General features: G+C 37.5%; 1 protein-coding gene and 1 pseudogene across 1 annotated transcript in view; one reads left to right on the top strand and one right to left on the bottom strand.

Moving 5' to 3' along the window:
- SYCP1 (synaptonemal complex protein 1) overlaps positions 1 to 26,298 on the bottom strand; it is a 141,975-nt gene that overhangs the window by 101,365 nt on the left and 14,312 nt on the right. Inside the window, exons 9-12 of the mRNA XM_034990227.1 lie at positions 11,882 to 11,940; positions 10,522 to 10,591; positions 9,119 to 9,192; positions 4,507 to 4,615 (exon numbers count right to left, since the gene is read on the bottom strand). Coding sequence (XP_034846118.1) covers positions 4,507 to 4,615; positions 9,119 to 9,192; positions 10,522 to 10,591; positions 11,882 to 11,940 — 312 coding nt within the window. The remainder of the gene's footprint in view (positions 1 to 4,506; positions 4,616 to 9,118; positions 9,193 to 10,521; positions 10,592 to 11,881; positions 11,941 to 26,298) is intronic.
- On the top strand, positions 5,088 to 6,250 carry LOC118000490 (annotated as a pseudogene).

Genomic DNA, 26,298 nt, shown 5'->3' on the forward strand with positions numbered 1-26,298 from the left:
ATCTCAGATCTGTACCTCTGAAACAAATAATGCAATATATGTTAAGACAAAAAAAAAAGAAGAAGAAGGTAGCGGGAGGGGAAGAATGAAGCGGGGGAAATCGGAGGGGTAGACGAACCATGAGAGACGATGGACTCTGAAAAACAAACTGAGGGTTCTAGAGGGGAGGGGGGTGGGAGGATGGGTTAGCCTGGTGGTGGGTATTGAGGAGGGCACATTCTGCATGGAGCACTGGGTGTTGTGCACAAACAATGAATCATGGAACACTTCATCTAAAACTAATGATGTAATGTATGGGGATTAACATAAGAATAAAATAAAAAAAATAAAAATAAATAAAAATAAATAAAAAGATATCCTTAAAAAAAAAGAATGGAACTGGACCACTTTCTTACACTGTACACAAAAATAAACACAAAATGGATTAAAGACTTAAATGTGAGACTTGACACCATAAAATTCCTAAGGGAAAACATAGGCAGTAACCTCTTGGGGTTTGTTCTTAGCAACATATTTTTTTTAATTTTTATTTTTTTTATTTTTTTATTTTTTAAATTAGTTTCAGAGGTAGAATTTAGTGATTCATCAGCTGCATATAACACCCAGTGCTCATTACATCAAGTGACCTCCTTAATGTCCATCCCTTCCCCCAACCCACCATTTCCCTTCAGCAACCCTCAGTTTCCTAGATTTCAGCATCTTATGGTTTGCCTCCCTCTCAATTTTCTTATTTTTCCTTCCCTTCCCCTATGTTCATCTGTTTTATTTCTTAAAGTCCACATAAGAGTGAATTCATATGGTATTTGTCTTTCTCTGACTGACTTATTTCACTTAGCATAATACCCTCTAGTTCCATCCACAACATCTCAGCAACGTATTTATGCATATATCTCCTTAGGCAAGGGAAGCAAAAGCAAAAATAAACTATTGGGACTACACCAAAATAAAAAGCTTTTGCACAGCAAAGGAAACCATGAATAAAACAAAAAGGAAACCTACTGAATGGGAGAAGATATCTGCCAATGACATGTCCAGTGACGGATTAATATCCAAAATATATAAAGAAGTTAAACAGTTCAATACCAAAATAAATAAACAATCCACTTAAAAAATGAGTAGAGGACCTGGGGCACCTGGGTGGCTCAGTCAGTTGAGCATCTATTAGTTTCAGCTCAGGTTATGATCTCAGGATCTTGAGACTGAGTTCCAAGTTGGGCTCAGTGCTCAGTGTGGAGTCTGCTTAAGATTTTTTCCCTCTCCCTTCACCTCTGTTCCTCCTCCCCTCACTCATTCTCTCATAAATTAGATAGATAGATAGATAGATAAATAAATAAATAAAGTCTTCTTTTTTTAAATGAGCACAGGAGGGCCCCTGGGTGGCTCAGTCGTTAAGCATCTGCCTTTGGCTCAGGCATGATCCCAGGGTCCTGGGATCAAGCCCCGTGCCAGGCTCACTGCACTGCAGGAAGCCTGTTTCTCCCCTCTCCCAGCCCCCCTGCTTGTGTTCCCTCTTTCACTGTCTGTCTCTCTGTCAAATAAATAAAATCTTAAAAAGAAAAATGAGCACAAAATCTTAAAAAGAAAAATAGACATTTTTCTGAAAAAGACATACAGATGACCAACAGACACATGAAAAGATGCTCAACATCACTAATCATCAGGGAAATGCAAATCAAAACCACAATGAGGTATCACCTCACACCTGTCAGAATGGCTAGAATCAAAATGACAACAAATAACAAGTGTTGGCAAGGATGTGGAGAAAAGGAAACCCTCATGCACTGTTGCTGAGAACGTAAACTGGTGCAACCACTGTGGAAAACAGTATAAATATTCCACCAAAAATTAAAGACAGCATTACCATAAAATCCAGCAATTCCACTTCTGGATATATAACCGAAGAAAACAAGAACACTAATTCAGAAAGATATATGCACCCCTATGTTTATTGCAGCATTGTTTACAATAGCCAAGATATGGAATTAACCCAAGGGACCATCAATAGATGAATGGATAAGGAAGATGTGGTATATATATATATATGTATGTATGTATGTGTGTGTGTATATATATATATATATACACACACAATGGAATATTACTCAGCCATACAAAAAAGAATGAGATCTTGCCATGTGTGACAACATGGATGGAACTAGAGGGTATTATACTAAATGAAATAAAGTCAGACACAGAAAGATAAATACCATATGATTTCACATATATGTGGAATCCAAAATGCAAGACAAGCAAACAAAAAACAGACTATTAAATACAGATAACAAACTCAGTGGTTGCCAGAGGGGAGATGGGTGAAATAAATAAAGGGGATTAAGGAGTACAAACGTCCAGTTATAAAACAAGTCATGGAGATGAAAAGAATAGCATAGAAAATACAGTCAATCATATTGTAGTAATGTTGTTTGGTGACTACACTTATGGTGAGCACTGAGTAATGTATAAAATTATTGAATCATTATACTGTACATCTGAAATATAACACTGCATATTATACTTTAATAAAAAAAATAGAAACATACAGTATGTACAGAAAGACAGAATTTAATCAGAGAATTGGAATTTGAAAAAATAATAAAATGGCTATTTTAGAAGGAAAAAAATATGATTAATCCAAAATTAAGAATTCCGTAGATGGGTTTAAAAGCAAATTAGACACAGTGGAAGGCAGGATTAGGAAACAGATCAATAGATCTCCAAAATGAAAGAAGAATAAAAGATACATATGGGACACAATAAAAAGTAACTTAAATGAATACATTTCAGTGCTCATGAGTCTGCAGAATCACGCAGAATTACTTATTGCCAGTAAATTATTTCCAGTTTTATATGGTAAGATTAAATATCCATTCATCCTAACAACTATTTGACTACTATGTACATAGCAATATGCTGGGCCCTGAATTACACAGATATTTAATGAGACAGAGTCCCTGCCTGTAAGACACCCATAGTCACAAAAGACTAATGACTAAGCCATTCTTTTTTTTTTTTTTTTAAAGATTTTATTTATTTGACAGAGAGAGACACAGCGAGAGAGGGAACACAAGCAGGGGGAGTGGGAAAGGGAGAAGCAAGCTTCCCGCTGAGCAGGGAGCCCGATGCGGGGCTCGATTCCAGGACCCTGGGACCACGACCTGAGCCGAAGGCAGACGCTTAACGACTTTTTTTATTATTTTTTATTATTTTATTATATTTTATTATTTTTTTATTAAAGTATAATATGCAGTGTTATATTTCAGATGTACAGCGCCCCAGACTAAGCCATTTTTAAGAATAAGGAGGTCACTGGAATTTAGGCAAAATATTTGGAGTGGAGGTAAGAGCCTCCTCCTTTTGGGTAGAGAAAGTAGCCAAAAGTATGATAGTGACATAGGAAGAATATAAAATATAGGGGAAGTTAATTTCATGATATCTAGAGTATAGGATATATTAATGATAGTAAGAGAAAATGGGCAACATAGTTTCACAGGAACTAGCTAATTATTTGTCATGTGAAAAAAAAAGAATGTTTTTAAGAGAAAAGTGACAAATATCACAAAATCCATATGTTGCTCTGAAAGGTGCGCAGTGTTTCACAAGTGTATTATGCCTTCCAAGTGCCTTAAACAAGTTTGAAAAATATTCAGTAAGGTAGTCTAAACATGACATTCAAGATTCTTCATAATCTGATCCAATTATTCTTTTTCAGTCGCATTTACTGAGTTCTCTAACATAAAGACACACCAGTGTTTCAAATATACCCTAACTTTAACAGTCTAGGACTTGCACAAGGCATTTCTTCTGCCTAGATCCTCCCTTCCAATTCACTGTCTAGTAAAACTTTAATCATCAAAGGTTTAGTTCAACAAGCAATTTTCCCTAATGCCTTTCCAAATGTCTTGCTCCAGGAATACTCCCTCTTTAGTGTTCCCAGTGTATTCAGTCATTCATGAAATATTTATTGAGTGTCCTGAGTGCCAGGCACTGTTCTAGGCACTTGGAATGCATCAGTAAACAAAAGAAAAAAGATTCCTGTTTTCTTGGAGCATTTTGTTGAAACCCTGAAGAAGGGGAGTATGGAAAAGTGAAAAGAGCACATGTACAATGAAAAAGCTCCCTAAGTGACTCTATTACACCCTCCTCCAACTGATCCAATCCAGGTCGAGAAATACAGCACTGGAAAGCATTACAACAAAATTATAATGAAAGCCAAAATTTAAAATATAATAAGAGGGGCGCCTGGGTGGCTCAGTTGGTTAAGCGACTGCCTTCGGCTCAGGTCATGATCCTGGAGTCCCGGGATCGAGTCCCACATCAGGCTCCCTGCTCGGCAGGGAGTCTGCTTCTCCCTCTGACCCTAACCCCTCTCATGTGCTCTCTCTCATTCTCTGTCTTAAATAAATAAAATCTTTAAAAATAAAATAAAATAAAATAATAAAATAAAATAAAATATAATAAGAGTAATACATAAGATACATTGTTATATTTTCTTATGTAAATTCTTACTTGTCTTTTCCTCTAATTGATTAACTTTATCTCTGGATTCCTCTAGCAGAAATATTAAATCTTTCATTTTATTTTCTTTCTCAGTATTTTGGAGCAATAGCAGTGATACCTAAAATGAAATATTTAAGTAATACATTAGAGATATGAAAAATTACATATGACACCTTAGCATTTACCACCACCTATGATTATTTTATGTACTTGTTTATATGCTTTTCAGCTGGTTGTGCCAGGGCATTTAGTACATGCTTGCACAATGTTCACTCATTCAATAAATGTTTAAACTAATATGATCTACCCAATATTATAATGTTCATTTTAAGTTAGAACTTAGAAGATATATAATAAAATCTATTGTTTCATTTATTCCATAAATATTATGGAGCACCTACTCTGTTCCAAAAACCATAATAAGTATTGAGTATACAGTGAGGAGGGAACTTAAAGAAACTTAGAGCCTAGGGAACTTTCCAGAACACAAGGTGAGAAGTGGAGAAGCAGCGGCTGCCTGAGCTGCGCCCAGCAATGCGCTCCTTCCCGCTCCCCCACACCGACCTCAACAAGGTCACCGGCTGTAGAATATGGTGAAAGAAACCACTTACTATGATGCTTTGGGGGTCAAACCCAACGCCACCCAAGAAGAATTGAAAAAGGCTTACAGGAAACTGGCCTTGAAGTACCACCCTGATAAGAATCCAAATGAAGGAGAGAAGTTTAAACAGATTTCTCAAGTTTATGAACTGTTCTCTGATGCAAAGGGAATTATATGACAGAGGAGGAGAACACCCAATTAAAGAAGGTGGAACTGGTGGTAGAGTTGGCTCCCCCATAGACATCTTTGATTAGTTTTTTGGAGGAGGAGGAAGGATACAGAGAGAAAGGAGAAGTAAAAATGTTGTACATCAGCTCTCAGTGATCTTAGAAGATTTATATAATGGTGGAACAAGAAAACTAGCTCTGTAAAAGAAGGTGATTTGCAACAAATACGAAAGCTGAGGTGTAAGAAAAGAGTAGAATGTTGTCCCAACTGTGGAGGTACTGGAAAGAAAATAAGAATTCATCACATAGGACCTGGAATGGTTCAGCAAATTCAATCTGTGTGCATGGAATGCCAGGGCCATGAGGAACATATCAGTCCTCAAGATAGATGTGAAAGCTGCAATGGAAGGAAGATAGTTCAAGAGAAGACTCTAGAAGTTCATATCAACAAAGGTATGAAAGATGGCCAGAAGATAACATTCCATGGTGAAGGAGACCAAGAACCAGGACTGGAACCAGGAGATATTATCATTGTTTTAGGTCAGAAGGACCGTGCTGCTTTTACTCAGTGAGAAGACCTTTTCATGTGTATGGACATAAAGCTGGTTGAAGCACTTTGCAGCTTTCAAAAGCCAGTATCTATTTTTGACAACCGAACCATCATCATCACCTCTCATCCAGGTTAGATTGTCAAGCATGGAGATATCAAGTGTGTGCTAAATGAAGGCTTGCCAATTTATCGTAGACCATATGAGAAGTGTCGTCTAATCATTAAATCTAAGGTAAGCTTTCCTGAGAATGGCTTTCTCTCTCCTCATAAACTCTCTTTGCTGAGAGGAAGGAAGTAGAAGAGACTGATGAAATGGACCAAGTAGAACTGGTGGACTTTGATCCAAATCAGGAAAGATGGTGCCATCACAATGGGGATGCATATGAGGATGATGAACATCATCACAGGGGTGGTGTTCAATGTCACACCTCTTAATGGGGCCAGTGAATAACACTGCTGGCATTTTATATACAGTAATGAATGAGTGAAGGACTATAATCATAGCTCACTACTTGCTATTGTTTTTGTTTTAATATTCAACTACAGTAGTGTTTTAAAAGTTAAACGAAGAATAAACTCAAATATAAAAGCTCTGACTTTGCCCTGTGTATGATGACTTCAGTGTGCAAGATAAGTTTAATACTTATAAAAACTACTTTTAAAAAAATTTTTACTAGCGTTAGACCATACATTGTAACAGATTTCAGCTCTATGTATATGAAACAGCTCAAACTGAAATGTTAGGTGTGTATACCGACTTCAGTGTATGACCCTTAATTGTTAAGCTATCAAGTTAAAATCTGTATTTAACTGGCAATCAGACAAAGAACTTAATTTGTAGAGAAGTGTTGGTCTGTAGTTAAGTGGGATTCATCGTGCTGCCTCTGCATTTATTCTATTGTCTCAACTGTTACTTGAAGATGGCTTGCACTTATAGAACTGCATTCCCTTCTGCTGTGCCATCTTTTTTTTTAAATACATGTATCAGTCCTGGTTACATTTTTTTCCTTCTCTTTGGACCATGAAAAGCTTCAGAGTAGTGACTTTGGGAGCAGGGTAACTTAGAGTGAAGAGACATTTATGTGGAGAAGTTAATTTGCATGAATGAGATAGGAAGGTGTTTTTTAAGGTATGTTACAGGCTTATTTTAAACCATTTAACTTATTCTCTGAAGTAACTGTAATTTAATGTTGTAGTATAGCAAATTATGATGAATAGCTTTAATTTTATGTTTAAAAGTGATGTTCACAAGCTTAAATCTGGATATCAGAATTAAGCAATTCTTGAAATGTATGAATGTCTCCTTAATATACAGACTACAAAGAATCTAAAAAAAAAAAAAAAACCCTGGGTGAGGTGGGAGGGATGGGGTGACTGGGTGATGGACACTGAGGAGGGTGTGTGCTCTGGTAAGCGCTGTGAATTGTGCAAGACTGTTGAATCTCAGATCTGTACCTCTGAAACAAATAATGCAATATATGTTAAGAAAAAAAAAAAAAGAAGAAGAAGAAGAAGGTAGCGGGAGGGGAAGAATGAAGCGGGGGAAATCGGAGGGGTAGACGAACCATGAGAGACGATAGACTCTGAAAAACAAACTGAGGGTTCTAGAGGGGAGGGGGGGGTGGGAGGATGGGTTAGCCTGGTGGTAGGTATTGAGGAGGGCACATTCTGCATGGAGCACTGGGTGTTGTGCACAAACAATGAATCATGGAACACTTCATCTAAAACTAATGATGTAATGTATGCGGATTAACATAAGAATTAAAAAAAAAAAAAAGAGTTGAGCAGAGAAAAAGAAGCCTAAAAAAAAACCCTCAGAGCCTAGACCAGGAGACAACAACTATACTTGAATATTATTAGTAATAGGACAAAAATATTATATGAATCAGGAAAAACTCAGCCTTCAGGGATGTAATCAAAAATTAATCCTTCTCAGAGTACTGAATTGAATCTTGATAGACAAGTAGAAATTAATCAGGCAAATACAGAAAAATGAACATTCTAACTCATACAAGAACACAAAGGATCAAGAGATCATGCTGCATTCAGAGAACTGAAAATATTCAGATGACTAGAATATAGAGCCCATGTGAAGAAAAAGGTAAAAGATAAACTTAAAAAGACAAGCTGAAGACTTGCAGATTCAAGATGGCAGAAAAACCTCACTGCCGTATTTTCATCTGCCCATGCACCCAGAACTCCAACAAGCTTTTTATTTTTAACAGTTCCCTCTACTTTTGTGTTCTTTATAATACGTGCAATTTTAACTTTTAAAAAGGCCTTCTTCTGGGGCGCTTGGGTGGCTCAGTCATTAAGCGTCTGCCTTCGGCTCAGGTCATGATCCCAGGGTCCTGGGATTGAGCCCCGCATCGGGCTCCCTGCTCGGCAGGAAGCCTGCTTCTCCCTCTCCCACTCCCCCTGCTCGTGTTCCCTCTCTCTCTGTGTCTCTCTCTGTCAAATAAATAAATAAATCTTTAAAAAATAAAAAATAAAAAATAAAAAGGCCTTCTTCTTTCAGAAATCTAGTTTAAAAGTTCAGCTAAAATATAGAAAACTGTTAACTCTTTCAAAAGATCCAAGCATAACATATAAATTTAACCAGAACCAAAAGAAAACTCTAAGTATCTTCTCTGTACTTTCAATTAACTTTTCACCCTTGTTATCTATCATTACAAAGTATCTTGTGGCAAATCAAAGAAGAAAAACTCTGAAAAAAATGGGAAATAGAAGAGGATTCTTTTCTATAAATCTTTTTCCATTTGGGAAGCATACGACTTGAAACTGATAAAGTTGCCATAGTAATAACCTGAAATTGACATTCTTGTGAATATCAAAGAACACAGATTCATTATTTTCAAGTTTTCCACTATATGACATTAATAGAAAGGAGCAAAAGAATATTTTAGTTCCCCATTCTTGGTGTCATGAATAGTAAGTGCATTTCAAAATAAACTGCAAAATGTGGATTAAGTGGTCAATGATCATCATCTTTACATTTTATAAGGTTTTTCTGAACAAAAGTTCTTAAAAAATATTTTTGCAACAATGTCCTATTACCCAATAATATAAATACTGTAGATAATTCATTGTTTTTTTTTTTTAAAAAGGGCTGGCATTCAGTGCATGCATGTTTGAATCAATGGAAATTCATTCTGCTGGCAAAAGCCTAAATATTTGAATATGTAGAATATTAAAATTGTCTTATAGAAATTTATCATGCAGTCAGCAGATAATTTCTTTTGAAATTTTAAGTATTTTATGAATTAGCAAATACAAAAAATAGAGTTGATTTTTTTAAAATACCTGCTTTTCCTTGTCATTTACTTTCTTTTTATATTCCTCTTCGAGGTGTTGGATTTTTTCATAATCTTCCTTTACTTTAAATATAAAGCAGATATACTTTAATATCTTAGCATAATTATATAACAACAAAATCTAAAGCTTCTTACATTTTATTACACCTCCTTATTTATCTAGATACTAAACTTCAAAGGTTTCTAACAAGCTTAGCTGCTATTTTCTTGCTACTTTGTTTAGTAAAATAGTGAATTTAAAAAATATCAAAGTATAACAATAAAATTGTATTATTTTTACAACAGTACATATGTAAGAGTTTATTCTTTATAACACACTAATCTGAAATAACAGATTTTAAATATATATAAAGTTGACCCTTGAACAACATTAGAGGTGCTGACCCCTACACAGTTGAAAATTCATGTATAACTTTTGACTCCCCAAAAACTAAACTAATATCCTACTGTTAATCAGAAGCCTTACCTGTAACATAAAGTTGTTTAACATGTATTTTGAATGCTATATGTATTATAAGCTGTATTCTTATAATAAAGTTAGAAAAAAAAAGCATTAAGAAAACCATAAAGAAGGGAAGGATGGGTGGTTGGGTGATAGACATTGGGGAGGGTATGTGCTATGGTGAGCGCTGTGAATTGTGCAAGACTGTTGAATCACAGATCTGTACCTCTGAAACAAATAATGCAATATATGTTAAGAAAAAAAAAAAAAAAGAAGATAGCAGGAGGGGAAGAATGAAGGGGGGAGGAATCGGAGGGGTAGACGAACCATGAGAGATGATGGACTCTGAAAAACAAACTGAGGGTTCTAGAGGGGATGGGGGTGGGAGGATGGGTTAGCCTGGTGATGGGTATTGAGGAGGGCACGTTCTGCATGGAGCACTGGGTGTTATACGCAAACAATGAATCATGGAACACTACATCAAAAACTAATGATGTAATGTATGGTGATTAACATAACAATAAAAAATTTTAAAAAAAAAGAAAACCATAAAGAAAATACATTTATAGTACTGTGCTGTATTTATTGAAAAAAATCTAAATATAAGTGGACCTGCCAAACCCATGTCATTCATGGGTCAACTTACTATTTTAACATGAAAACTTACCAAAAAATGTAAAAATAAGACCAAATCACACTTCTAAAAAATTAAGTACAAATCATAGTAAGTTTGATTTCAGGGAAAATGTAGCTTTGAAGCCAAAAGGGTATTTTTAACATGTATCAATTCCCTGCCACATTCCACAAGATTTTGAGGGGCTTACAAAACCACAAAGAATACAAAATTTAAAAGAGTTGGGGCATCAAACTGAAGCTGTAAAAACATTAAAAGAATCTAATAAAAATATAAATATCAGTAGGGTAATATGAAAATTAAATAGGATCCATACATTTAAAATGCATTTCCAATCTGGAATTCTCAGCTTGCACACGAAGTTCCTCAAAAGCTATTATCATTTTCTGAAACATAAAGTTCAACTTTTAAGAATCATACTTACATATTTTAAATAGGTTCTTCCAACTATGAAAATATTAATAAATTTGTCTCATGATTAGATTTAAAACCACTCAACTTTGAATAATGAAATCCCTATAGCTTGCAATAATAAAATAATTTACTAAAAACCCATTAAAGTGCCTATTATATTGGCTTCCCAGATGCTTAAAGGCACAGGAGACATGTTATATAATACTAAACAACAGCAAAATGTTTGTTGGCACTCTAGTCATTTACTTAATAACTCACATCAAAATCTATACTTTTTTTTTTGCTTACTTATTTAATTTCTGTCTTCCCCCACTAAAGTATAACCTCTCTGAGATCCTTCCCCAGTAGAGTCTAAATTACACTTCCATCATCTGGCAGCATGAGTTCATTCAGTATTCAACAAATCTTGATTTGCAAAATTGTATGAATTCACTTATTTGTTCAATAAATAGTTACTGCTTATCTATTATGTGCCAACCTCTGTTTTAGGCACTTGAGATATAAGACAAAGTGTTTACCCTACTAGAACTAACTTATATTCCAGTGTAAGGAAGAATACTTACACATACACATGTGTATCAAATAAATGTCATATAGTTTTAAGTGCTCTTCAGAAAAGTTAAATGAGGTGAGGAGATAGAAAATAATTGAATAGAAAGGTATTTTAGATAAAGTAGTAAGGGGGATTAAAAAAAGGAGAATGAAGCTTATGAATTTGCATAAAATCTTGGACACAAAAGTGCTAGACAGAACAAAGTCAAAGAACCAAGATCAGAAAGAGCTTAGCAAGTTTCAGAAACATAAAAAAGAACAACTACAGCAGAGAAGCAAAGTGGAAAACAAAAGGGATGGAATAAGAAAGGTAAGCAGGAACCAGACACAGATTAATAGTATTTGGTATGTTTTTTCAAATTAATGGGTATATGTTATAATATGCTAGTCTCTGACACAGAGTTAATATTTGATAAATTAAATGGTGTCACTAACATGTAAATTCAAAAGCTACTAAATAACAAAACAACATTCCTAGTATAGAACCTTAAGAATCTTATTGGATATAATCATATGTCAACAAATAAATAATAATCCCTTTATCAAGAAGAGCTATCACTACTTTGCTTAGATATGCCGCTCTTATACACAACTGATGGATTGTTGAACACTACATCTGAAACTAATCATGTACTATTTGTTGGCTAATTGAATTTAAATAAAAAAAAAATGCCTCTGTTTAAAATATTTAACTTTTTACTAACACTTACCTCAATGTTATTATTTAGATCCACATATACTTGCCTAGTTTCTTCTCGTTCATATTCATCTATTATTAATATAAAATATTTCACAATTAAATTTTAAAATGATTATAATGCCAACAAGATAATACTCAAAATGCCTCAGGAAAACATTAGAATATTTAAAATTCTGTGTTAGTGAAGTGTATTAGTATATCCTGAGTCTCTAAAAGTAGCATCAAAAGTATAGAATTGTTGAATTACTGTGCTGTACATCTGAAACTAACATTATATGTCAACTATACTTCAACAATAAATTTTTAAAATAAGCTACTTCATAGTAGTTTCACAGGAAGACACACTGAGACATGATTGTACTTCAACCTCAAAAGCTCTTATTTTTTATAGAATTACTATCCATGAATTTATTCAAACTTCATAAAATATATTTACAGTTTTAGCCTTTACATTGAGTAGAGATTTAACAATTATTCTCTCAAGTATTTTTTCCTTTGTATATTTACGATTCATAGGGTACACATGTAAAGCAAAGCCCACTCTTCTGATCTCTTACTCTACCTCTGAGGAAGCAGAAAGGAAGATAAACCTCAAGACACAAAGAACAAGGTTAAGAATAGGTGTGGCCCAGAGAGAAATCCCCTATAAATCCTCTACAATTTTTTTTTCTGGTTTTTAACCTGAGCAATGATTCCCTCTAGCTATAATCTACACAATAGATCCCCTCTATTCTATACTAGAATTAAGGTACAAGACAATAATAGACAATGTGGTTGTTCCTATATCATTCCTCCAAATGAGGCCAGCATCACATAATCCACATTAAATTTACTTTTTTTTTTTTTTTTTAAGTAGGCTCGGCACCCAATGCAGAGTTCAAGAAATGAAGCCCTGAGCTGAAATCAAGAGTTGGATGCTTCACTGACTGAGCCACCCAGGCACCCCAAAGCACATTAAATTTTTTTTAATTTTATTTTATATGTTAATCACCATATATTACATCATCAGTTTTTGACGTAGTGTCCCATGATTCATTGTTTGCATATAACACCCAGTGCTCCATTCAATACCTGCCCTCTTAAATACCCATCACCAGGCTAACCCATCCCCCCACACCCCTCCCCTCTAGAACCCTCAGTTTGTTTCTTAGAGTCCATAGTCTCTCATGGTTCATCTCCCCCTCCGACTTCCCCCCCTTCATTTTTCCCTTCCTACTTTTTTTTTTTTAAACATATAATGTATTATTTGTTTTAGAGGTACAGGTCTGTGATTCATCAGTCTTACACAATTCACAGCGCTCACCATAGCACATACCCTCCCCAGTGTCTATCACCCAGCCACCCCATCCCTCCCACTCCCCACCACTCCAGCAACCCTCAGTTTGTTTCCTGAGATTAAGAATTCCTCATATCAGTGAGATCATATGATACATGTCTTTCTCTGATTGACCTATTTCCAAAGCACATTTTTTTTTTTTAAGATTTTATTTATTTATTTGACAGAGAGAGACACAGCGAGAAAGGGAATACAAGCAGGGGGAATGGGAGAGGGAGAAGCAGGCTTCCCGTGGAGCGGGGAGCCCGATGCAGGGCTCGATCCCAGGACCCTGGGATCATGACCTGAGCCGAAGGCAGACGCTTAACCATCTGAGCCACCCAACAGCCCCCCAAAGCACATTAAATTTAAAGAGGGTATCAGTCCCACATTCTCAGTAACAAGCCGTAAAAAAGAACACAGCAGCTATTATAGACTCAACTGTCAATGAGAAGCCAAATAACCAAAAAGAGGATACATGAACTAACTTCAGAAGAATATAGGTATCTAAACTTTCAAAAATAATGGAGAGCCCTCTGAACTTACAGCATATGAAACAGGAACTGAACCATTTCTATCTGAATATGAAAGGGCTGGAAATTTTAAGGAAATAAAGGCAGAGCATATCAGCATTTGAACAGAAAGATAGTTCATACTTCTCCATCTATTCCGTTTCATTCATTACCTAACACACTTTGCAATACATCTTTTCTAATCCTCAGAAATTATTTGTGCCAAAGAACTGCATTCTATTGCCAACATCTCCAATCTTCTCATTACTAATAGCATCAGTATTTTCAAAATACCCTCCAGCCATTCTTCTAATATGAAAGTCCTGGAAATTGGATAAATAAAACTACAGAAAAGAAAATAAATGGGTATAGATGTACTTTACAGTTGTCAGAAGCAAGGTCCTACAGGTAGCACAAAGGAACTCTGGTAGCTAAGTGTTCCAATGTGGTGATGTGCAGTATTGTAAAAATATAAGCCTACATTTTTCGTTTTTCTTCTTGATATTTATCTATCCATTGATCTATCTATCTACCTATCTCCCCACCCTCCACCTCACTCACTACCTTCTCCCTATACCTTCCCTCCCTCTCCCCCCTCCCCTCCTCCCCCAACCCATTTATTTTGTCCCAGTCCAGGCAACTAGAACTTTCAGCATTTGCTGCTGATTTGACAAAAAGCAAAGAAAAAAAAAAATTGGGGTTTCAAAAGACCAGTGTTAGGGGTTAGGGGAAGGATTCAGAACATAAACTATAGATTCTTTAAATATATGAGTCAGAACGAAGGTTCTTAACCTCTACACCAAAGAAATATTTACTAATTTGTGGAAAGAAGCCTTTAAAAGGGGAAGCCAAGGTGCCTGGGTGGTGGTGCAGTTGGTTAAGCATCCGACTCTTGGTTTCAGCTCAAGTCACAATCTCAGGGTACTGGAATCGAGCCCCAAGTCGGCTTCTGTGCTCAGAGTAGAGTCTGCTTGAGATTCTCTCTCCCTCTGCCCCTCCCGCTCATGTGCACTCTCTCTCTCAAATAAATAAATAAATCTTTTTTTAAAATAAAAAATAAAAGGGGAAGCTAAGAGAGCTTAGTAGATTCTGGCAGATACTTCAGAAGAGGTTCTGGAGCCCTCTACATTCAAAAGACTAAGCCTCAGGGTTGAGGACCACCAAAACCCCAGATAGTTTGGGCAAACCAAGAGGAGAATGAGACTGTGCTGGGTTTTGGGGTTTTTTTTTTTTGTCTTCAGTAGGGCTCTAGGAAGATGACAAAACCTGTGAAGAAATGGCTGTGAAATATATCTAGACAGACAGGGCCTTAGATAGCTTCAGTTTCCCTTGTCCCCATACTCTGTGGGTTCCAGCATATAGTGTGATAAAGAACAAAGAATCAGCAGACCTGAATGGGCCCTGAGAACAGAAATGAGGGATGACTCAGCACAACTTAAGTGCACCAGTTTCTGAATACTAATTGAAACATTGAAAACCTCAATGGATAGATGACTGAAAAACAAATATCCTTCTCTACCACATGGTATTATACTGGAACCCCAAAATTTAGATACAGCCCCAGGAGAAGGGGAAAAATTCTCAAATTTACTAAGATTAAGTTTCTTCTATGTCAGCAGCATCAGGATTTGAGATATTAAAAATTAAGATTTTTTTCATATTTTAAAATGTAAAAGTGCATGCTTCAGTTTGTTGACTAAAATTACTTGGAATCATATTTTCTACAAAATTTATTAGAGTACCAGAAAACCAGGCAGAAGGGGCAGAGTTACACAAGGTGAAAACTTTAGAAACTGTTCAGTGACCTGACATGCAACTATAAATTTGAAAAGAGATTCAACTACTAAACCAGGGGAGGTAAATTAGGACTAAAGTCAGTTTATCACCTAGTTTATTTAGTCTGGACAGTTCTTGCCTTTTTCAATGATATATATGGTGAGAAAACCTATATGAGGCCTATGAAAAAATATTGTCTAAGGAAAGGAAACATGAGAGGAATAGCCTAGCTCTGAAAATGAATTCGATCTAGAGAATCCATATGAAAATTTCAGGAAACTATCCAGTATTCTCAACAGAACCAAGAAAATATAGTCAATGAAAGAGGAAGATACAATGATAAAGAAGGAACAGGCACAACAGAAATGCAAGAAATGGAATAAACAGAAAAATAAATGATGAGGAAAGGGACAATGGATTAGCTAATTAGACTACAAGGGAACTACAGGTTAGAGGAAGGACAAGACAGAAATGATACTTCAAAAGTCAAATTGGAAACATAGGAAACAAACAAATAGAAGGGTCCTCGAGGAACAAATACTAAAACAATTAGAGAAAAGAAGAACTGAGGACAAGTGTACAAATAATAACTATTGCCCAAACAAAAACCAGTGGCCAAAGATACCATAAAGCTTTCCTGGGCTAAAAAAAGACTGGTATACATAGATGGAAATGGTTTTATGGACAAAATTGTGAATTAGAAGGATCAAGAACACACACACACACAGAGCTTGGTATACATATATGGGACTGTGATTACCCCCATTTCACAGATGAGGGAAGTGTGACACAGAAAATTGTTATTAGCCAGGATCCCAAAGTTAGTAAGTAGTGGCACATAACTAAAACACAGGTGTGCCTGATTAAATCTACTACAGATAAATGCAAAGAATGCTATTTGTATCTAAAAATCTAAATGTACAGGCAAAGAATGAAATAAAAAATAAAATTTAAAAAGGTTTTAATTAATAGCCTATAATGCATTGTGACTGCCAAATAAGCTGACCCTGGAGTTCATTAAAGACATCTACAATTAGACAATGAATAGTCCCTTACACAGATTAAGTTACACAGATTACCTCATACAGATCTGGACTCCATAACAAAGATGTTCAACAGATCGACCAAAATAACAAAAGTACTGAAGAATCTTGAAATGTCTAGGCTAAAGAAGACAAGATTCAAAAAGGATAAGAAACCAGCTTTGAAGATCTAAAGAGGTAGCACATAAAAAATGGCTTAGACTTTTTCCATATGCTCTAAGGAGAATTACAATAAAAAGAAACTATGTAGAGATTTCAGTTCAATATAAAAATAAGAGCCATCCTTAAATGACAATCTTGAGGTTAGTGAGTTTCCATCAGTGAATATATTCAAACATAAAAAAGACTACCACTTGGTTAGACATGCTACAAAGGAAAGTAAGTCAATGGAAATGTAAGTAGACTACAAAAGCTTTAAAGTCCTTCCCAACTAATTTAGGTTACAAAGGCTACAAAAAAAACTTTATGCAGTACTTCAAATGGCAGGCTAAAGAATTCAAAATCTTCTATATTGCGTACAATAAACAACCATTTAAAGGGTTTTTTTTTAAAAAAACAATCACAAAAAAAATAGCATTTTTTAAAGGTACGTCTAAGAACAGATTTATTTAATTCATTAATTTATTGCCTACTATCTTCAAAGACACTATCTAAAATGTTGACTATCCTGAATCAAGATATGATCCTTTGCCCATAACCTTGCAGTAAGATGTCTAGCATGCAGTAGGCACTCCATAAATATTTGTTGAAGGAATTCATAAATATATGGTAAACGTATACTAAGGGTACTAAGTGAAAGAGGAGCATCTAAATCAGACTGCAAAATTAGGGAATACTTCCCGAGTGGTAATATTTATTCTGAATTTTGAGGGACAAATAGGAGGTAATAAGATGAATGAAAGAGAGTCAGCCAATAAAAAAAATATATGCAAAAGCTCAGGAACATAGTCTGTTTAGGGAGTAACAAGTAGTTCTCCATGAGCCTGTGTATATGAGGCAGGTGGGGGAACACTTGGCAAGGTGGAGAGCAGTGGCAAATACCATGCTATCCATAAAATTATGGAAAGCCATTGAAGGAATTAGACAGTGACATGATTTGATCTATATTTTAGAAAAGCATCAAGGATTCTGTTTTCTGCTAATGGCTAAGTAATTCAGACCAACCATCCTGCTGCAGACAATTAAAAATCTGGAGGAATTTTTTTTTAATTCTTAAAAGAATCAAAGATCTAAAAAGATAATGATGAATCATCAGGCCAAGAACAGACTGAGGATTATAATTCAAAAACACTAAGCCAATTTCCAGTGCGAGTCAAGACGAAGTAACCCCACTATAGTCTTTCCCTCCCACTGCTTACAACTAAAAACTGAATGAAATACATAAAGCAACTACTTCAGGACTCTGAAAAGAAAGCAAAGGCAGGTAGATTAAAAAGAAAAAAGTAAAATCTTGAAGAAGTGACTCATGTGAAGGTAAGTTTCCTGTTTAGTGTTTTTCCTATCTCCCCTCCTAGCTTTAGCCAAAGTATAAGGCCTCAGCAAAATTGTAACAGGAAACATGAGCAGCAAAAGGAAATCCTGATTTTTTTCCTTTTTTTCCTCTCATAGTCCTGTCCTGAACGGCCCCGCTAGTGGAGCTGCAGCAAGGACAGAAAAAACCCCAAGAGAAACTCTGTATTTCTAGCAAAAGGACAGGGGAAATGGGCCCCTGGTAAGGCTGAGCATGAGGGGGCAATCTTAGAGACAGCTCCAAAAGAGGATTACCTAATTATGTGCTTGAATTGGCAAAAGTCCCATGGGAAAAAAAGGATAATATACATGTACGAGACAGATCCAAAACAAATATAGCAAAGGCTTTGAAAACTGAACTCTAACATAAATCACTATTCACATCCCAGACCTAATCTTGAGTGGAGCATACAAGAAACAGAGCCACAGCAGCAGAGCAAAGACTTTGAAAACTGAACTGATATTAGAACCCAGCAGACCAGAGGCAAGACAGAATTTGTGATCTGAACCTGAGTTGACAGTCTGCTAAAAAAATAAACAAACAAACAAACAAACATTCTCCTGGGGATTTTAAAAGACCCAGGAACTCGGGAGGGGGGCAAAGATGGCAGAGGAGTAGGGGACCCTATTTCAACTGGTCCCTGGAATTGAGCTGGATATCTACCAGACCACTCTGAGCACCCACGAAACCAGCCTGAGATGTAAGAAGATCTGGATCTCTACAAACAGAATATCACAGACGGTTGGTTTCGAGGTACGAAGCGGGGAGCCGTGATTCCACAGGCAGATACTGGAGGAAAAACGGCAGCGGGAGGGTGCCTGGCCGTGGGGATCCTACCCCGCCGGTGAGCGACAGCCTTGCGCACTGAGGACGGGGCACAGACTCGCAGACCGGTAGTGGCGGGGAAAGGACTTTAGGGCAGCCCCGGGGATGGAAACCCAGAGCAGCGGGGTTGTGCCCGCGTGAACTGGGAGCAGCTGGCGGTTTTAGAAGCACAAAGGGCAGATACGTGCCCCGGCTGGAGGCAGGTCTGGGAGTGCTGCAGAGGGGCGCACAACCCAGGACGCTGCAGTTTATAGCAGCACGGACAGAAATGGAGACGGTGTGGCCTGGAGAGCTCACTGAAGAACAGACTGCGGTCTCTCTGCTCTGAGGCAGAGGGTTGGAAATGGTCTCTTCTGCTCTGACTCACGGAAGAGACGTGGAAAGCCGCCAGGGAAAGCCACCAGAGAACAAAAGCCCCAAAAACTGATTCCCGCTGAGCCCATCCCCTGCCACAGGCAGGCAGGGCAACTCCAACTAAACAGGGTTGCCTGAGTAACAGCGCGGCAGGCCCCTCCCCCAGAAGACAGGCTGGGAAAACGAGAGGCCAGCAACCCTAAGGTCCCAAGAAAACAGGTGCATCTTGCTTGGGTTCTGGTCCATAATTTGGACTCTATACATTCCCTCAAACACCCATCAACAAAATGACTAGGAGGAGGAGCCCCCAAAATAGAAAAGACTCAGAGATTATGACTTATGCTGCAGATTTACAAATGGATGCAGATATAACCAAGATGTCGGAGATGGAATTCAGGCTAGCAACTGCGAAGACAATGGCTAGAATGGAGAAATCAATTAATGGCAACATAGAATCTCTAAGGGCAGAAATGAAAGCTAAATTGGCAGAGCTTAAAAATGCTATCAATGAGATCCAATCCAATCTAGATAATCTAACAGCTAGGGTAACTGAGACAGAAGAGAGAATAAGCGACCTGGAAGACAATATAATAGATAAAAAGGGAAAAGAGGAGGCCAGGGAAAAACAACTCAGAATCCTTGAAAATAGAATCAGAGAAATAAGTGACACCATGAAGCGTTCCAGTGTCAGAATAATTGGAATCCCAGAGGGAGTGGAGAGAGAGAGAGGACTAGAAGATGTATTTGAGCAAATCGTAGCTGAGAATGTCCCTAATTTGGGGAATGAAACAAACATTCGAGTCCTACAGGCAGAGAGGACCCCTCCTAAGATCAAGGATAACAGGCCAACACCCTGACATGTAATAGTAAAACATGCAAATCTTAGAACCAAGGAAACCCTCTTAAGGGCAGTTAGGGGGAAGAGATTCCTTATGTACAGAGGGAGGAACATCAGAATAACGTCAGACCTATCCACAGAGACCTGGCAAGCCAGAAAGGCCTGGCAAGACATATTCAGGGCACTAAATGAGAAGAACATGCAGCCAAGAATACTTTATCCGGCAAGGCTTTCATTTAGAATGGATGGAGTGATGCAGAGCTTCCACGACCGGCAGAAACTGAAAGAATATGTGACCACTAAGCCGGCCCTGCAAGAAATATTAAGGGGGGGGTTCTATAAAAGGAGAAAGACCCCAAGAGTGATATACAACAGAAATTTACAGGGACAATCTATAAAAACAACGTCTTCACAGGCAACATGATGACAATTAATTCATATCTTTCAATAATCATCCTCAACGTGAATGGCCTAAACGCTCCCATAAAATGGCACAGGGTTGCAGACTGGATGAAAAGACAGGACCCATCCATATGCTGCCTACAAGAGACTCATTTTGAACTTAAAGATACATCCAGACTGAAAGTGAAGGGATGGAGATCCATCTTCCATGCCAGCAGACCTCAAAAGAAAGCTGGGGTAGCAATTCTTGTATCAGACAAATTAGATTTTAAACTAAAGTCTGTAATAAGAGACACAGAAGGACACTATATCATTCTTAAAGGGTCTATCCAACAAGAAGATCTAACAATTGTAAATATCTATGCCCCCAACATGGGAGCAGCCATCTATATAAGCCAACTGTTAACCAAAATAAAGAGTCATATTGATAACAATACGTTAATTGTAGGAGACCTCAATACTCCACTCTCAGCAATGGACAGATCATTTAAGCAGAAAATCAACAAGGAAACAAGAGCTTTCAACGATACATTGGACCAGATGGACCTCAGAGATATTTACAGAACATTCCACCCAAAACAACAGAATACTCATTCTTCTCGAGCGCACATGGAACTTTCTCCAGAATAGACCACACACTGGGTCACAAATCAGGTCTCAACCGATACCAAAAGATTGAGATTATTCCCTGCATATTCTCAGACCACAATGCTCTAAAACTGGAACTCAATTACAAGAAAAGATTTGGCAGAAATTCAAACACTTGGAAGCTAAAGACCATTCTGCTCAAGAATGTTTGGGTCAACCAAGAAATCAAAGAAGAACTTAAACAATTCATGGAAATCAGTGAAAATGAAAACACATCGGTCCAAAACCTATGGGATACTGCAAAGGTGGTCCTAAGGGGGAAATACATAGCCATCAAGCCTCACTCAAAAAAATAGAAAAATCCCGAATTCACCAACTAACTCTACACCTTAAAGAACTAGAGGAAAAGCAACAAACGACACCTAAGCCACGCATCAGAAGAGAAATAATTAAAATTAGAGCAGAAATCAATGAATTAGAAACCAGAAACACAGTAGATCGGATCAACAAAACTAGAAGTTGGTTCTTTGAAAGAATTAATAAGATCGATAAACCACTGGCCAGACTTATCCTAAAGAAAAGAGAAAGGACCCAAATTAATAAAATTATGAATGAAAGGGGAGAGATCACGACTAACACCAAGGAAATAGAAACAATTATTAGAAATTATTATCAACAACTATATGCCAATAAACTGAGCAATCTGGATGAAATGGAGGCCTTCTTCGAAACCTATAAGCTGCCAAGACTGAAACAGGAAGAAACTGACAACCTGAATAGGCCAATAACCAAGTAACGAGATTGAAGCAGTGATCAAAACCTCCCAAAAAACAAGAGTCCAGGGCCTGATGGATTCCCTGAGGAATTCTACCAAACATTCAAAGAAGAAATAATACCTATTCTACTGAAGCTGTTTCAAAAAATAGAAACAGAAGGAAAACTTCCAAACTCATTCTATGAGGCCAGCATTACCCTAATCCCCAAACCAGGCAAAGACCCCATCAAAAAGGAGAATTTCAGACCGATATATCTGATGAATATGGATTCCAAAATCCTCAACAAAATCCTAGCTAATAGGATCCAACAATACATTAAAAGGATCATCCACCACGACCAAGTGGGATTTATCCCCGGGATGCAAGGGTGGTTCAACATTCGCAAATCAATCAATGTGATAGAACACATTAATAAGAGGAGGGAGAAGAACCATATGGTCCTCTCAATTGATGCAGAAAAAGCATTTGACAAAATACAACATCCTTTCCTGATTAAAACCCTTCAGAGTATAGGGATAGAGGGAACATTCCTCAAGTTCATAAAATCCATCTATGAAAAACCCACAGCGAGTACCATCCTCAATGGGGAAAAGCTGAGAGCCTTTCCCTTAAGATCAGGAACACGTCAAGGATGCCCACTCTCGCCACTATTGTTCAACATAGTACTAGAAGTCCTGGCAACAGCAAGCAGACAACAAAAAGAAAAGGTATTCAAATTGGCAAAGAAGAAGTTAAACTCTCTCTTTTCACAGACGACATGATACTTTATGTGGAAAACCCAAAAGACTCTACCCCCAAATTACTAGAACTCATACAGCAATTCAGTAATGTGGCAGGATACAAAATCAACGCACAGAAATCAGTTGCTTTCTTATACACTAACAACGCAACTGTAGAAAGAGAAATTAGAGAAACGATTCCATTTACAATAGCACCAAAAACCATAAGATACCTCGGAATAAATCTAACCAAAGAGGTAAAGGATCTGTACTCTAGGAACTACAGAACACTCATGAAAGAAATTGAAGAAGACACAAAAAGATGGAAAGATATTCCATGCTCATGGATCAGAAGAATAAACATTGTTAAAATGTCTATGCTACCCAGAGCAATCTATACCTTCAATGCCATCTCGATCAAAATTCCAATGACATTTTTCAAAGTGCTGGAACAAACAATCCTAAAATTTGTATGGAATCAGAAAAGACCCTGAATCACCAAGGAAATGTTGAAAAAGAAAAACAAAGCTGGGGGCATCACGTTGCCCGATTTCAAGCTATATTACAAAGCTGTGATCACCAAGACAGCATGGTACTGGCACAAAAACAGACACATAGACCAATGGAACAGAATAGAGAACCCAGATATGGACCCTCAGCTCTATGGTCAAATAATCTTTGACAAAGCAGTAGAAAACATGCAATAGAAAAAAGACAGTGTCTTCAATAAATGGTGCTGGGAAAATTGGACAGCCACATGCAGAAGAATGAAACTCGACCATTCTCTAACACCATTCATAAAGATAAACTCAAAGTGGATGAAAGACCTCAATGTGAGACAGGAATCCATCAAAATCCTAGAGAACATAGGCAGTAACCTCTTTGACATCGCCCACAGCAACTTCTTTCAAGATACATCTCCAAAAGCTAGTGAAACAAAAGCAAAAATGAACTTTTGGGACTTCATCAAGATAAAAAGCTTCTGCACAGCAAAGGAAACAGTCAACAAAACAAAGAGGCAACCCACAGAATGGGAGAAGATATTTGCAAATGACACTACAGATAAAGGGCTGGTATCCAAGATCTATAAAGACCTTCTCAAACTCAACGCCCAAAAAACAAATAATCAAGTCAAAAAGTGGGCAGAAGATATGAAAAGACACTTCTGTGAAGAAAACATACAAATGGCTAACAGACACATGAAAAAACGTTCATCATCATTAGCCATCAGGGAAATTCAAATCAAAACCACACTGAGATACCACCTTACACCAATTAGAATGGCAAAAATGGACAGGGAAAGAAACAACAAATGTTGGAGAGGTTGTGGAGAAAGGGGAACCCTCTTACACCATTGGTGGGAATGCAAGTTGGTACAGCCACTTTGGAAAACAGTGTGGAGGAGCCTCAAAAAATTAAAAATAGAGCTACCCTATGACCCAGCAATTGCACTCCTGGGTATTTACCCCAAAGACACAGATGTAGTGAAAAGAAGGGCCATATGCACCCCAATGTTCATAGCAGCAATGTCCGCAATAGCCAAACTGTGGAAAGAGCCGAGATGCCCTTCAATAGATGAATGGATTAAGAAGATGGGGTCCATATATACAATGGAATATTACTCAGCCATCAGAAAAGATGAATACCCAACTTTTACATCAACATGGATGGGACTGGAGGAGATTATGCTAAGTGAAAGAAGTCAAGCAGAGAAAGTCAATTATCATATGGTTTCACTTATTTGTGGAACATAAGGAATAACATGGAGGACACTAGGAGAAGGGAGGGAAAAATGGGGGAGGAATTGGAGGGAGAGATGAACCATGAGAGACTATGGACTCTGAGAAACAAACAGGGTTTTAGAAGCAGGGGGGATTGGTTAGCCCGGTGATGGGTATTAAGGAGGGCACGCAGTGCATGGAGCACTGGGTGTTATACGAAAACAATGGATCGTGGATCACCACATCAAAAACCAAAGATGTATTGTATGGTGACTAACATAACATAATAAAATTTAAAAAAAATAAAAGACCCAGAATCTCACACCATAATAATTTCAAAATCTCCAAGATATAATCCAAAACAGTTCAACATTCAAAGAACTAGGAAAATGTGACATCATTCTAGGTCTCAAGCAAATAATCAAAGATAATGAAGTGCACAAACCCCTAGAATCCACAGAACAGACCAGAAATAGACCCCTTTAATAAACTTTATTGAAACCTTAATAAAACAATGTTTACTATGTTCATGGAGATAAAAAGCTGAACTTAAGAATTTCAGCAAGGACCACTAGTGGTGAGCATAGCATTATATATAGACCTATCAAATCACTATGTTATACACCTGAAACTAACATAACATTGTTAACTATATGTCAATTTTTAAGAATTTCAGCAACAAACCTGGAAGTCTAAAAAGTGACACTACAGGGGCACCTGGGTGGCTCAGTTGGTTAAGTGTCTGCCTTCAGCTCAGGTCATGATCCCAGGGTCCTGGGATTGAGTCCCACATTAGCTCCCTGCTCACCGGGGAGTCTACTTCTCCCTCTCCCTCTGCTGCTCCCCCTCCTTACTCGTCCTCGCTCTCTCTCACTCTCTCAAATAAATTAAATCTTTAAAAAAATAAAATAAAAAATAAATAAAAAGTGACACTACAGATATTTTTAAAAATAGCCAATATTCCAGAACCAGAAAAATGCAGTAAAAATAAGACCTCAACTGATGAATTCAGAAACAGACTAGAAAAATGAGAGAGAGAGAGAGAGAAAGAGACTAGAAATAGAGAATTCGTGTACTGGAAGACAGATTAAAAGACATTTTCCTGAATGGCGCACGAAAAAAAAAAAAAAGATAAAAAATACACACAAGGCAAGAAATATCAAAGGTGCAACAGAGTGGCCTCATTGACTTGAAAGATTAAACAGGCTTTCATCTAAAGGACTTTGCACTTACTATTTCCCAAAATGGCTACATGGCTCACTCCCTCACTTATTAGTCACTAAAATACTTCCCCAATCTCCCTATCCCAAAATACTCTCTCCTTAAGCAGTTATCATCACCATATATTTTTTTTATTTATTGTCTGTGTCCCTCCACTAGGATGCATACTTCTTAAGAGCAGAAATTGTTCACTGCCGTTTTCCTCAGCACTCAGAACATTTCATGACACAAAGCAGGCACTTTAAGAACTGGTGAATGAGGGGCGCCTGGGTGGCTCAGTGGGTTAAGTGGCTGCCTTCAGCTCAGGTCATGGTCTCTGGGTCCTGGGATCAAGCCCCACCTCAGGCTCCCTGCTCAGTGGGGAGTCTGCTTCTCCCTCTCCCTCTGCCCCTTCCCTGGCTCACGCTTGCACGCTCTCTAATAAAATCTTAAAAAAGAAAGAAATAAAAATAAAAATAAAAACTGGTGGGATGCCTGAGTGGCTCAGTTGGTTCAGTGCCTGCCTTCGGCTCAGGTCATGATCCCAGGGTCCTGGGATCGAGTCCCACATTGGGCTCCTTGCTCAGAGGGGAGCCTGCTTCTCCCTCTGCCTGCCGCTCCCCCTGCTTGTGCTCTCTGACAAATAAATAAAATCTTTAAAAATAAATAAATGAATAAAAATATAAACTGGTGAATGAGGGGTGCCTGGGTGGTTCAGTCGGTTAAGCAAACTTAGCCTCAGGTAGTGATCTCATGGATCATAGGATCAAGCCCCACGTGGGGCTCCATGCTCAGCAAGGAGTATGCTTGAGGATTCTCTCCCTCTGGACTTCTCTCCCCACCCCCCA

This window comes from Mirounga leonina, unplaced genomic scaffold, assembly GCF_011800145.1.
Source record: "Mirounga leonina isolate KUSES-001 unplaced genomic scaffold, KU_Mleo_1.0 Mir_507, whole genome shotgun sequence".
Lineage (NCBI taxonomy): Eukaryota > Metazoa > Chordata > Mammalia > Carnivora > Phocidae > Mirounga > Mirounga leonina.